Here is a 13,973-nt window from a genome sequence, read left to right on the forward strand (position 1 = left end):
ACTCTGCAGCCCCAAATACATGAGAGTACATTCACAACAACAAAAAGAAGGCAAACCATGTACCTAAGAACCTGTCAGCAAGGCTGTTGGACTGCAGAGCCAGGGCTGTTCGGAAGCCCTTGCTGTCTGATGGGATGATGGTGGACTGACAGACAAAAGCTCCCACAAAATTGGAAAAATCTTCTGATTCTGCAACCATGTCCTTCAGAGTAACATCTGTGATATTGTCAGTGCAAATTGCCATCTTCTTCCCCTGTGGACAATCAGGAAAAAAGGGAGAAGCTGTTGGTTGATGATAAGAAGTGAAAAAGTTTGGAAAGAGAGAGACTGCAAACTGGATGAGATTCATTACTTTGCCTTATAACAAGCTGGTGTCTCTATGTGTCTGTCATAAGAGGGACAAACCACATCAAACTGTGCCATTGTCAAAGCTCCGATTAAAGCCTTGTACAGACTCAGAAATACAATGTCACCTCTGGCAGGTGCCTTATCAGAAATCTGTACTGTGGAGCATTCCTCTTTGTTTATCTTGACAGCACAGTGTTTACTTGCAGAGCATAGTAAAATGGCTTGCAAAGGAAAACCCTATTTCCCTTGCCTTTAAATAATATAGAATACCTCTTTATTTGAGATTTAATCCAGATAAAATATTTTCAAAGCACAAATACATGAAATCCCTGAACAGATATAGAGCCTCAAGACTGCTTTAATGTCATATGTCAAGATCAAGACTGGAATTGGAACAACAGCAATGAAAGACAAATTACCAGACTCACTTTTCCTAACAAAATGTCAAGCACTCACCACCTAATCATATGGTTGGTTGTACTGTAGTAGTTTAGGAAAGTGAAGACCAGAGCCACAGAGGAGAGAGCATTATCTGTATGTTTGTGGATCTAGCTGTCAGCAGCTCTGTTCCAGGTGGTAGTTAAACACACATTGAAGCTTAAAAGTATGCAAAATGCTGTCAAGAAATGTGACTACTCATTTGTCTTAACTCATGCAAATCCTTTGATACATGGCAAAAATACTTCAGAACTTTACAGGGCTGAGCATTATTTTTAACTGCACACGTTGGCTTTCATGAGACAACACTGGTACTGCTCTGAAAGTCAATTTATGTGTGACAACATGCTCAGGTTCAGTCCAAGCCCCAGACAGACTCACAGACAAAACACATTTTTCTACCACTGTCCAAGGCTGCAAAGTCAGCCAGCACGGGGCATCTTGGCCACTGGCAGACAGCAGGGTGACCAGGAGCTCTGCATGCAACATCTCCAGTGAAAAGATGAGGGACACATATGGAAAGCAGTAGCCAGCTGAAAGACTCAAACTCTTCATCTGAGCTCCTTGGTGGCAGCACACAAAGGTCGGGGTGGTGATGCAAGTGACTTAAAGGCACAAGGAAGAAAAAGCAGGGATGTGACAGGAATTTTCTTCTGAGCTTTATTTATGGCCTATAACACAGTATCTCTGCTATGGAAAATCACTTGGCTGCTCAAAAGTCCTCTTGCACTGCAAAGCAAGATCCAAAGGGAAGCGTTTGCACAGTATTGGTGACAATTCAGCTGAAAGGGAGTCTTTATCCTGTATTAGTGTCACCCCAGAGCATCAACACAAGCAACAAATCGGTTCATCCTCCCAACCTTCAACCCCAGCTGAGCTCACCTCATTCCCACACAGGCTGATGTTAAAGAAGTGGAAGAACTTGGTCCCTCGGGAAGTGAAGCTAGGTCCACTCATCAAGGAGCCCACCTGGCTGAGGTTGCTAAAATTGTAATTCAGGCTCTGGTTATCCTTGACATAGGACACCAGGCAGTCACTGAAGCAGGCAGAGTAGTCCTGCAAGGCAGAGGCATCCATTAAAGAGCAGTTATGGAACAGCAGCAAACCATTCACCTCAGAGTTAAAGCACAGGTGCAGACAGGATTGCCTTCCTTTTTAAGGATGAAGGGGAACTCTCTCCTGTTCCTGTAATTGATCTTTCCCTTGGGATAATTCCCATTCCCATTTCAGTCCCTTGCAATCACATATCAGGACTAAAATGTTCCCTAAGCCTGTTTTTCTGCTGTCTGCTCCATTAGCCAAGGGAATGCAATTTCTTGCTTTATTTTGTTCTGGGTGCTTTTAGGATCCCAATGTTCCAGCTTAAAGCCCTGCAAACAGACCAAAACAGGGCCTTGGTTACACTTTCATTTTGTAAAGGAAACGCAAGAAACAGCTCAAGAAACAAGGGCAGGATATGAAGGCAGCTTGAAGACAGGCAGAACACAAAGAAACTGGAGTTGTTCTTCCAGTACCTGTGCAGCTCCTTGAACATGATAAATGTTTACTTATGCTTATGGTTTCATGTAAGAGGAAAACCTTGTTACATGTTTCTAAAGGCCCAGAAACATCATCCAGCTGCAGAAGTCCCGGAGTTTAAAAGATCAGGCATCTGGGATAATTTTGGTGGAAGTAATGTAGATTCTTGCCCTGTTTGTACGCTGTCCACAATACAGCTTTTTGAAATGAACCTTTTTTTTGAGCTGATATTGTCACTTTTATCTGATTATTTACAAACAGATATTGGACTAGTGTCTTGGGGTGACATCTTTTCGGGGCTAATTGGTTATAGCTCTACTGCAGGGCTCACAAGGCACACGCCTATAGGAAAGCACTAGAAGAAGCCCTTTGAGAGCTTCCAGCCCAACAAACACTGTCTGCCCATTGCCCAGAAACACTCAGGCTTGGTACCTTGGTGCTCTTGCTGCCAGGCCCACAAGGGATGCAGGCCTCCCTGCCATACACCTGGTGGATGGACAGGAAGGTGTTGGCCGGACACTCCTTGCACTGGCTGGTCTCTTTCTCGATGTAGTGTCCTGGAGGGCAGGGCACACAGGATGAGCCAGACTGCTTGGAGCCCAGGGCACAGGCCCGGCAAGAAGAGGCCACTCCATCCACTGCGTTGGTCACCGTGATGGAGTAGATCTTGGCCATGTCATTGATGAACTGTCTGCTCTGGAACGAGAGCCAGGGAAACCACCCCGGTGTCATCACCCACATCTCTGTGCACCAGCTCAGGGATCAGCTTATCCATGGCTCTGTCCTTCCTCATGGATTGTTTGTGCACAGCTGCCTCCCAGGGGCTGCTTTGTGGTGAGAGCCACTCGCCCCTTGTGAGAAACCTGTGAGCTTCAACAGAGGGCTAGAGTTCTGGCAGTGAGTGTCCAAGGAATGCTGTGTTGTAAAGCCCCACACATAAAGAAGTACTTACATCTTGGCCCTCATTTATTCTCTGAAAGGCCCAGGTGAATGTGAAGGAAGCATTTTTGGAGATGATGTGAGTGTAGGATTGTCTTTCTTTACTTCTTTCCCATGATTCCACCACATTGGTATTTTTTCGATTAACATCCTAAAAAATAGGAATATTTTTTTAAAAAAGGAACAACAAACCATGTGGTCATACCAAACTAAGCACCAATGTTGTATGATGCAAAGATTAGCATATAAAAAGGACTCCACAATTACACTTAACGTTTAATAAAGCAAATATACTTATTTTGTTTTGTGCATCTGACGAATTTTCAGACTCTTCTAAATTGCCACCTAATTTCCATTCAATTCTCTTCACATTAAGAGCAAGTTCCTTTAAAGAGCCACTAAACACAAAAAAAGAACCTGATTCCCCTTCCAATGGAAGGGGCAAGGGAGCCACTGCAGATCCATTTGCCTTCCTCAGCTAATGGACATTCAAACAAACATCTGCCTGCTGCCCTACTGATCCTCCAGGTCATTGACAGGATCAAGTCTAAATTTTCAAACTGTCCTCTTCCCATCCCTCTGTCCAACATCTTGACTTGTCTTGACTTGTCACTGTTACCAGATGCTAACTCAATTGCACAAGAGAGACTGATTAAGTTCATCAGTCAGTTTAACAGGGGAAAAATTGGCTCCTTAGTGTCCAGTGATTACTTTTAGAATAAGCTGATAGCCACAAATGGTTCACAACTCACATGATGGTGGAATTTCACTAGGTCATTCATTAAATCCTTCCTGCAAGGACACTGCAGATACTAAACTAATGCCATGCTTAATCATAATAAACCAAGTGCAACTAATCACACCTATGCAGAGGTATTAAAGTGACATGTGGAATACAGTCACTTTAGGACTGAAGCTCAGTCCTCAGTCACGGAGAAAGAGGTCTCACTTACTGCCATAAAGTACAATACACAATCTGCTGAACAGATGGTCTCAAAAATAAAAGTAATCCGTCCAAGTTCTGACCCAGTTGCTCCTGTCACTGATGTTGGAGGTCTGTTTAACAGAGAAGGAACAAAATATTTACACAGTGCTCTCCAGACAGGCAGCAGTCAATCTTCCAAATTCCTTTTTGTACAGTGAAGCCATCAAAATCCTGTCACAGAAAACCTGTCCTTGCAGAATGGCAGGAGCCTCTGCACTGAGTATTGGGTGCAGCAGCAGCATTTTTTAAGTGTCTAAGTTCTTTATGGTACAGTTTCTTCCTTATAATGAACACCCAAATCTGACCATACTGGTAGGGAACCTTATTAAAACACATTACACACTTCAAGTGATTTACACCAATGTAATTGCATCTACCTCAGCTGAAAAACAGCAAAGGGAGGGTGAGGTTCATCTTCCACAGCTTACCAGTCTCAACATTCAGCACCTGGTCTGAGCTAGAGGTCTAAGCTCACTCTTTTGACAGAGAAACAGGCACCTCAAGGAGGTATTTCAGCCTGTCTGGGGGTTCAGGAGTGGTGGGATTCCCATTCTTCTGCAGTGTTTGCATCTCCCTGTTGGCTCCAAGGGAAGCATAGACTATGGAAGCTGCCTGGAGCCACAGGGCTAAGTAAGTTGGGTTTCATTAAAATACTTTTAGGGCAGGTTCCAGTATCCACCCTATGGCAGATTTAGTTGGTTACTGTAGAATAATTTAGAAACAGAGGGATAGCAATATCTTTTCTCAGTTTCCAGACAGCTAACTGGCTGTACCTTGGACTGAAGCAAATACTGCTAAAAACCAAGGTCTCACACACTTGCCTGCTTCAATGGAAAACTGGAGAAACAGGAATAAAATTCAAGATTCCTCTCATAAATTACACTACTCCACTTCAGAAAGAAAGACTCAGATCATCCCTGGGATAGTGTGAAAGAGGTATAAGAAACATAAGTAACTAAGAAATAGATAAAAAAATATCCCATTCCTTACTTAAATCCTGGGATGTTCAGGCTCAAGATAAGATAGTCATTGTCAGAGCCTCCTGCCCCACTCTGGATGTGATCACCAGCCACCTCCCAACCTTCACAGGACAGACAAAGAAAAAAATTTCAATAAATGGGCGGCAAAAGAAATCTATGATACCATAATTTTTAAACAATTCAGAATTTCAGTGTATTTTAAAGATGCCTGATATAAACTACAGAACAATATCAGGATGCTTTTGAATGAAGAATTTTAGCAATTGTATGAACTGCTGATTTTAGGGGCAATTGTCACCTTTCAAATCAGCAAAGCAATTGATATTCCCTGGCCTGTGCTGTGCAGCTCAAGGGGGATGATCCATCTGATATCTTTCAGCCTTAAAACAGATGAATCAGTCAATCTGTGTGTTAAATGTTAAGCACACACTTCAGTTCCCCTCAGCTCAACACACATAATTCAAAGCTTGAGTTACATCAGTCTGACAGGGTGGATCAGACAGAGGAAAATCTGTCAGAGAAGGCTGGAGAAGTCCCAAACAGGATCATTTTCACCAGTGAGCTGTGACTGCTCTCTGCTGCAATTTTAGCAGACGTGCAGAGAGAAAGCTCTGAGCACTAAAGGAATAAAATTACAGATTCTAATTAAGTTTTCCAAAAGAATTATGTGTGACCTCGACGGGCATAGCTATCACAAAACAGAAAATGAGATAAAATAGGGAGAAGACAAAGCAATGCTTTTTTTCAATGGGGATATAAATGCATCTGAAGATGCATTAAAGCCAGTGGTGGGATAAGTCCTCGCTGAGGGAACTCCACATAGGCTGCAGCTCCTGCCCTCTTCTGGTGTACAACAGATTTTTTACTTCTTTGTGATACTGTGACATTGCTTCCCACAGGAAATTTCAAGCCCGGTGCAGCTAAAGGAAAGGGAGGAAACTGTGCTGTGAATCATGCAGACAAGAGCACAGTCATTTTGATGGGTCCTCCATTACAACAGGGATCCATGCAGGAAACAGGCACACAATACAGGGAGTTTGGCTCACCATTCATCCCATCACACTTGGAGTTACCAACATTAAAGCAAGATGTCTTCATGTTTCCGGGCAGGATGTTCCACCACTTGTATTCAAATCCAAGAGCTGGTTCAGTCCCAGCAGGGCAGGCTCTGCACTCTAAGGGTAAGAGGGCAGAAAAGGATATCACACAGCCAAGGCGCATGTCAAACAGTGTTCTGAAGAACATAGATACTGCTTTTTTACTCTCTGGTGCAAGTAATAAGCAAATAAAATATTTTATTTCTTTGTAGTTAAACAGTCAAATATTTATCAGGACCAGGAGAGTGGAAGTGAGACAAGCATTTCGTAAATTGTAGATCATAACATCGTGTTAAGTAATCTGCAACTGGTCCCCCAAGTCACACTTACTTTTTAATAGATTCAGCTGAAGGTTTGATAAACAAGAGTTCCCACAAATGCTGTAGGGGATCATTGGGCCAATGCATCTCAGAATCAACAAGCCAGAGTTTAGGTTAGACAATGTCAGCAGGGTATTCATCTGACTGGGCTTAAAAAGAGGTTTTCACAGGAAAGAATTTGGCATGGACAGGAGAACGGTTGAGATGAATTGCTGACTGTAAAAGTTCTGATTCCCCTCTCAGAACCCCTTAAAATAACTCTCGGGATGTTTATATCAGCCAAGAAATGCATTCAGAACACAGCAGGTCAACTTAGAGCAGCAATCCCTGATAAGAAAGTACTTAGGAAAGAAAACAGATATCCACATCCTGCTCTCCAATGTTATTTAACAATATTTAACACAAAATGAACACTAGCTTACGATGATGTGTCACTAAACTAAGTCACATGCAAGCTTTTGGAGGCACATGAAATTTTATTGCAGACTCCTACCCTGTGTGCCATCTGAAAATGTGCCTGGTGGGCAGGGAGTACAGGAAGATGAGGCGTTGTTGTAAAAGCCAGGATTGCAGGGTGGACAGTCCTGCCTCTCTCCAGAGGGAGGTAGGGTCAATGCATCAGGGAGATCCTCTCTGCAGATCTTGGGTTCAATCCACTTGTACATGATCTGAGTCTGGAAGGAGGAGACACTGAGCTCACACAGTGTATTATAAAGTTTTAGGAGCAGATACACCAATGAGCATAGCCCTTGTAAATTAATTAGGGTATTCCCATCATTTGAGGCCAAAACCAGACCTTGCACATCTAAGACAATAAAGGGAAGGGAGGGTAAGAGTAACAGAAGTGATTGGGTTCACAGGAGATTCCAAGGTATCAGACTTTAGGAACAAAACAAAAATGTGAAGCTTAAAACAAGTATCACTGTTCATTCATTAATTAGTAGACTTCCCTGTGCAAATGGTTCTGAGGAATGTCAGATAAATAATTCTAACTGGATATGCAATCTCTGCATTTTAACCTCAGTAACACAAAATATAACTTCTGCTGTATAAAAGCTCTTTATTGGGATGGCATCTGTTTGCAGAGAGAACAACAAGTTCTCCATTTTTAATTCATACTGGCCTGTTTTTGAAAAGTCCCCAGTTTCTCTCATGCCATTTTTCACCTATTGAGAAAATCTCAAAACCATGCAGGAGCTCTCCCCAAGCCCCTCCAATCCCTTGGCCTCACATAAGGAGCAGTTTATGAACACTGACATGAGTCAGACCATGTTGTTACCATATACAACATTATCACCTCTTCATCATCACCCCACTTTGAAGACACAAGTTTTTGTCTTCAGGAGAAGGATTGGGTGAGATGCATCACCCACCAAGTTGTGTTTCAAATTGAATCTTTGTGTCTCTCTCTGAAAATGTTTTATATCTCAAGATGAAGCTTTTCTGAGTTCCACAGACGAGAAACACAGCTGGGAAGAGCTCCCACTCTGGGTACTTCCACCCTCTGGTCCTAGCAATCAGGGATCTTTGAGGTTGGAGATTCAGGTAAGGGAGATTTTACCTTATGAATTTGATCCAGACCCCCTCACTCTGGGCATTGAGCTCCTTGCACTCAGGGTTAGCCCTCTAGTAACACAGAGCACTTGAAGAAGTATTGATCCTTCTTGAAACAGTTTCAGAGGAGAAGCTGGAAGAAGCCTCAGTTCAGCCTCAGGCCTTGGCTCCTGGGAGCTCCAGTTAAGCTGAGGCTCTCATTCTCCATCCCTGCCTGCGCTTGGTTGTAGCCATGCCTGTGCCAGGTCGTGTTCCCTGGCTGACCCATGGACACAACGTCCCAGCCTTTCACTGGCTGTGCCTTATCTCCATGGACTTGTCTGGCAATCTTGGTTGAATCTGGTCACTGTCACGGGGTCTGGTTTGCCTGTTTTGCTCAAGCACTGAGGGATTGCTCCTGCTGCCAGAGTAGCACTCCTCTTATGGATCAGCCTGTCCTTGCTGCTCATGAGCACTTGGAGGATTTTCTGGAGAATCACCCAGAAATGTTCAGCAGTGTCAGGGACCACAGTGTTCAAAATAAAAAGGGTCAGGAGCTGGCAAAGCACCCATGTGGCTGCCCAGAGCCCAGACACACTGCACACCACAGGAATCACACTGCATCTGAGCAGGGAGAAGAGGGGCAGAGGGTGCCTGTGGCCATGTGGTGAGGGGCTCTGAGACCGGGGATGAAGCATCCAACTTGGGATTTTTAAATCAGCAGGTAGATGAAAAGTCAAGAGTAAAGTGAATAAATCTCCAGAGGCCCCTTCTTCACATGGAGGGGGACAGCAGAAGGGAGACAACAATCTATTGTTCAGTGAAAACCTGTCTTATTTTAGCAACCCTGGATCAATAGGCTGGTCCTTTACAGCCACCGTTCTCCTGTAGATGGCCTGCAGAGTCACGCCCTCTCATTGAGCTGCATCACATGGAGAGATGGCTGGGGAATACAGCAAACCTGAACCTGAACAATTTCCAGACACGCAGAGCAGTGAAACCAATCCTGAAAACTCAGTCAGTACCTATGTGCCTGTGACACCTGCTGCTGTCATTGCAACTGAACAGTGCAGAAAAACCCACTTTACATTCCAATCATGTCCATCAGTGAAGGGGAAGGCCAGTGAACAGGCAGGAAAAGGGTCAGATAATAGGAACTTGTTCAGTGTCAGGGAGACTTGGACCACACAGAGCAGTGACAGAACAATCCACAGGAGGCTGCAATTAAAGCTGTACCTGGGAGTGTAGCTCTGAACACTGCTGCTAATTTCTTGAGTCATTAGAGACAGTTAACAGAGTAGAAATCAGTGAGTCAAGACCAGGTTGCAGAGCCTGACAGCTCTGGGGCTAAACTCGCTGGTACTTTGTTATCAAAGCATACAAGCTCTCAGCTGCATTTTAGCACTCACTGACCAAGAGACTCCAAAACACTCAATCCTGCCAGTAAATACTAGGCCAGCAACATACAGGTATTAGGGAATCTGACTATTTGCAATTCCATCTGAGAGACGGGCTCTAAGAGAGATGGGAAAGAGATTAAACAGTCCTGACCATGTGTCCACACCTCTGTGGGCTTCCTATAGCAGTAAACAGCAGTTTCTTCTCCAAATTCCTCCAAAAGTTCCACTTGACTGCTAGGACAAAGTCAGGCTGCTTCACCAGCAGGTCCCTCTGTGAAAGACCAAGTGGATCTAAGGTCTTTGGGTAAAACAATGTCCTGAGAGTCCAGGTGATTTGAGGGATCCTGTGAGACAAGCACACTACCAGCTAAGCTGCTTTACACAAACACTCCAGGTTATGTATATACCATTATTTTACCAGACCACAGGCTCTTCTTTGATGCTAAAACCAAGGGACATGACACACATCATACCTATGCAGCAAAACACTCCTCCACCTGAAACAGAGATAGTCATATCTAAAGATCCTGGGCATGAATTATGCCTGGGTGCTGCTGGGATAGTCATCACAAGCTTAAAGTATGTCAGAAAGATTATTAACAACTAAAGAGATGGGTTTATGCTAGGACAGCACTTCATCCTGTGTTCCAGCAGCACAGAAGTAAGGAAGAAGACCCCATCAGACCCATCACAAGTGCAAGGAGCTTATCATCTCACCAAAACACATCCCTTGAGCAGACTCATATCTGGCAGATTCTTACAAAGGGAAACAGGCTGCAGGAAGGGCAGGCAAAGAACAAGCCCAAAGCCTCAGATTCAATACTGGAAACAAAATTGGGAAAGTAATTGGGACACAGATTCTTAAAAAGAGCTACCTTGTTTTCAAATGCAGAGATAGCAATAAAGTCAGTGAGCTTAAAAATAGTATCATGCCTTCTACTTACTTTTCCTTCCTTATCACATGGGGTATGGATCTGGAAAAGGTCTTTGCTTGTGCATGGAGGTCGCTCTATGCACACACTGGATCCCTCCTCTAAAAGAAAAGGTGAGAAACAGAATATTAAACTATCAAATGGTCCCTGGAAACAAATGTAACAAGCTTGAAAACTGGAGGCTAAAATGAGTCAGTGGAAAATAAGAAAACGAAAATGAAAAATCAAGTTTTTAATGGAGTCTGCGTGAAGCTTCCCCTGAAATGAAGCAGGGGAACAGGGAGCACACTAGCTATGCTTATACTACCACACCGAAATTCACTGATTCAGTGCACACCAGGACAAGTATTAGAAGTGTTTTACTCTGAGGATGGTGAGACAGTGGAACAGGTTACCCAGAAAAGCAGTGAATATCCCATCCCTGGAAACAATCAAGGCCTGGTTGGATGGGGCTTTGAGCAAACTGGTCTAGTGGAAAATTCCCTGCCCATGGTGCAGGGGTTGGAATGAGATGATCTTTAAGGTCCTTTCCAACCCAAACCACTCTATGATTCCTTCAGGTCCTCACCCCTTCAAACAGGAATTTATATAGTTTACCAAGCATGAGAATATGTTCTCACTCAATAAGGAACAAAGCCACTCTAACTCTGTAGAAACTTCCTTACAACACTGGCCCAATTTTTTCTCTTGACAGATAATTTTGCAATATTTCCACTCTGACAATGAACACAGGCACAGGTCCCCAAGCATTTGCACCCATCAGTGACAGCAGGTGCTGTGGTAAGTAACTGATTCTGCAAGAACTTTCTAGAACTACTACAATGAAGAAATCTGAAGACCTTTTGACTATGAAGAATAGATTAACACCGTATTATTTGAAGATCACCGCCTAACCGCAGCTGGAAATGCAGAGGACTTTGGGACTCGGTTTTTCAACTAGATCACTACTTTTTCCAGCCACACAGGAGGCAGGGGAAAGCCAGGAGAGAGTGTTTGGAAAGGATATTCTTCAAAACGAGTTAAGGCTGAAGGTAGTGATGAAGCAAACCCGTGTCATTGCCAACCTATAACACAAATTACCACGAGAGGGCACAGCACGACTGTTCTATCCTTCGGAAGTACCATCCCCTTCCAGGTCCTAAAGGTCTCCATCCCTTCATCTCAACACTGATGACACTAACAACGTCTGATTGCGGCCCATTAAGTATCTATGTGCCCTCTGCATATTTTGGGAAGTCATTCATTTCCCCTTTACATATCAGCTGGAGACTATCTTTGCTGGATAGAGCCACTCTCACATCTGAAACAGCCAGTGACTGCACATACTCAGACCTTCCTGGCTTTGCCTATCCCATTTGGTTTACGTACCTGCATAATACATTTCTTCTTTACACCTGGTGCATTCTTTAGCCCCTTTCTCAGAATAAGTGTCTCGTGGGCACACCTGGCAGCCAGACGCACCTGGTTTGTCACTGAAGGTACCAGGCTTGCACGCGAAGCATTCAGATGTGTACGCAACTCCTGTAAGAAAAATTCTGGGTAAAGCACTGAAAGAGACACATCTGTAACTACTGCCTACCTGGGCTTACGGCTGAGAGCAAACCAGCTGTACAAAACAGCATAAAAATCACATTCACTTTCACCACTCACTTAAGACACTTTGGCTTTGCTTACTCATAATTTAGGTCTTTATACCTCAATGAAAGTCTGACCCATCTAAGAACCTTATATGGCACTCCCAGTTTTATTACGCTTAGACCAGGACCAAAATAACAATTCCAGATAAAACAGATCATTTGGATATTAATTCAACTGTCACTGTTATGATATATATCCATTTGTCACTGTTGAGAGGCTTACCAATAATCACGGTCTTTCTACACCACAATGAAGAAAGCCTGATTATTCCTTTCTCTCTCTGTCTGCTAATTCAGTTTTCTCCAGTAGATGGCAACATTTACCAGACAAACTAATTTTTCAGCCTTTTCTTCACTGAAGTTTTGCTGTTCCGTTTCTACACTTCAGAGGAGACAAGGAGCTAAAAAAAGCCACTTCAGTGCTGTAGGCACAGCAGTAGAAATAGCACTTTACAGACTTTGTAACAAAAGAGTGAGCTAAAACCTCAAAGACAAATTCTTCTTACCTTCAATTGTGATGTTCTTCACTAAAACTGGTTTTACAACTTTGGAGCCCATGAGAATCCCTGTTGTTCTCCAGTATAATATATTGCTTCCTGATTGCAGAGTTACCTGCAACAACACGTGAGTTAGCAGACATCCCCTTGCCAAGACATTGTTTTATTTCCTGCTTCCATTATTCACATTTCTTGCATCCTAGCAGCTTTTGCTGTGCTGTTTAGTGGGTCAAGAGGTAATGGGGAAACAATAGACAGATGCTGCACAGACATATCTGAGGAGTGCCAAAGTGTGCTTTACAAAAATGTTTCTCAACACCCCAGTTGGAAAACTACCAAGAGCTGTTTCTGACCTTGTGGTAAGCAGAATTTGGAAAAAGCTGTTCCTGCCTTTATCCAGTTACCCCTGGCACTCCAGAGCTTTTATCTCTAGCCTTATGTTCATATATAGTCAATCACTTTGTTTTTAAAGCCTTGAAATACACTTTCATAAAATTCAGCATGACTCAGAAAATCCAGTTCACAAGTCAGTTTTGTTTATAGGTTTTAAAAATCAAGCTCTGCCTGCATGTAACTCCACAGTATCATGACCAGTAAGCCAGGCACAAACCATGGCTGTCCCCAGCAGCAGTCTCATCTCTCCTGCTCACTTCTGACTACAAACAGCAGGTGAGATGCAGAACAGAACCTGGTTTTTGACTGCCCTGACTCACTTGCTTTCATGGTGTGGTTCAGCAAGTGGCTGCACAACCCCTGTGGAAGAGTGGTGGGTTGTTGGCATCATGGCTGAGGTAAGGGGCAGTAGGAAGGGAGGAAAACTCCTCCAGCAGTAAGTTTTGGTGCCTTCTGCCTTCAACTCACTTGTGTAATTACAATATCACTCTCATCACTAAAAGCAGCAGGTTCATCAAGCCCCTGCCTGGCATAAAATCTACCAGCATAAGGATCCAGGATAATGTGATTTACAGCAGTGTTTCATAGACAGTATTTGTTCACCCAGGATAAAGAGTTGAAAAATTTAGCGAAGTGGAAACACAGCATATTGTGTCCCACACCCTACCATCTCCTACCCATAGGGGCAGAGGAGAGCTGAGCTACCATATGCAACAGGGGGACTGAGACCATATTGAAACATCAGGTTGTGTGAGGTTAGGTCTCCAACGCCAGCTCCAGTACAGCAGGATTCACCTTCTGAGAGCAGAGACTGCAGCACCTGGAAAATTGTGCACACAGAAGACACCTTGACAGGATTTGCAGTGCAGAAAGGCCCTTCAGGACAGCCAGAATCATCATCTCACCTAGCTCATATGTCTACATTTCAGCCAGCTATTCCAACAGTTTTCACAGAC

At 43.7% G+C, this 13,973-nt stretch overlaps 1 protein-coding gene across 1 annotated transcript in view; it reads right to left on the reverse strand.

The window, feature by feature from the left end:
• The window catches only part of ELAPOR2 (endosome-lysosome associated apoptosis and autophagy regulator family member 2), a 91,920-nt gene that overhangs the window by 11,559 nt on the left and 66,388 nt on the right, over window positions 1-13,973 (reverse strand). Inside the window, exons 6-16 of the mRNA XM_062490841.1 lie at window positions 12,634-12,739; window positions 11,859-12,011; window positions 10,503-10,591; window positions 7,119-7,299; window positions 6,255-6,383; window positions 5,219-5,309; window positions 4,197-4,299; window positions 3,257-3,394; window positions 2,737-3,000; window positions 1,669-1,842; window positions 64-253 (exon numbers count right to left, since the gene is read on the reverse strand). Coding sequence (XP_062346825.1) covers window positions 64-253; window positions 1,669-1,842; window positions 2,737-3,000; window positions 3,257-3,394; window positions 4,197-4,299; window positions 5,219-5,309; window positions 6,255-6,383; window positions 7,119-7,299; window positions 10,503-10,591; window positions 11,859-12,011; window positions 12,634-12,739 — 1,618 coding nt within the window. The remainder of the gene's footprint in view (window positions 1-63; window positions 254-1,668; window positions 1,843-2,736; window positions 3,001-3,256; window positions 3,395-4,196; window positions 4,300-5,218; window positions 5,310-6,254; window positions 6,384-7,118; window positions 7,300-10,502; window positions 10,592-11,858; window positions 12,012-12,633; window positions 12,740-13,973) is intronic.

This window comes from Cinclus cinclus, chromosome 4, assembly GCF_963662255.1.
Source record: "Cinclus cinclus chromosome 4, bCinCin1.1, whole genome shotgun sequence".
Classification (NCBI taxonomy): Eukaryota; Metazoa; Chordata; class Aves; order Passeriformes; family Cinclidae; genus Cinclus; species Cinclus cinclus.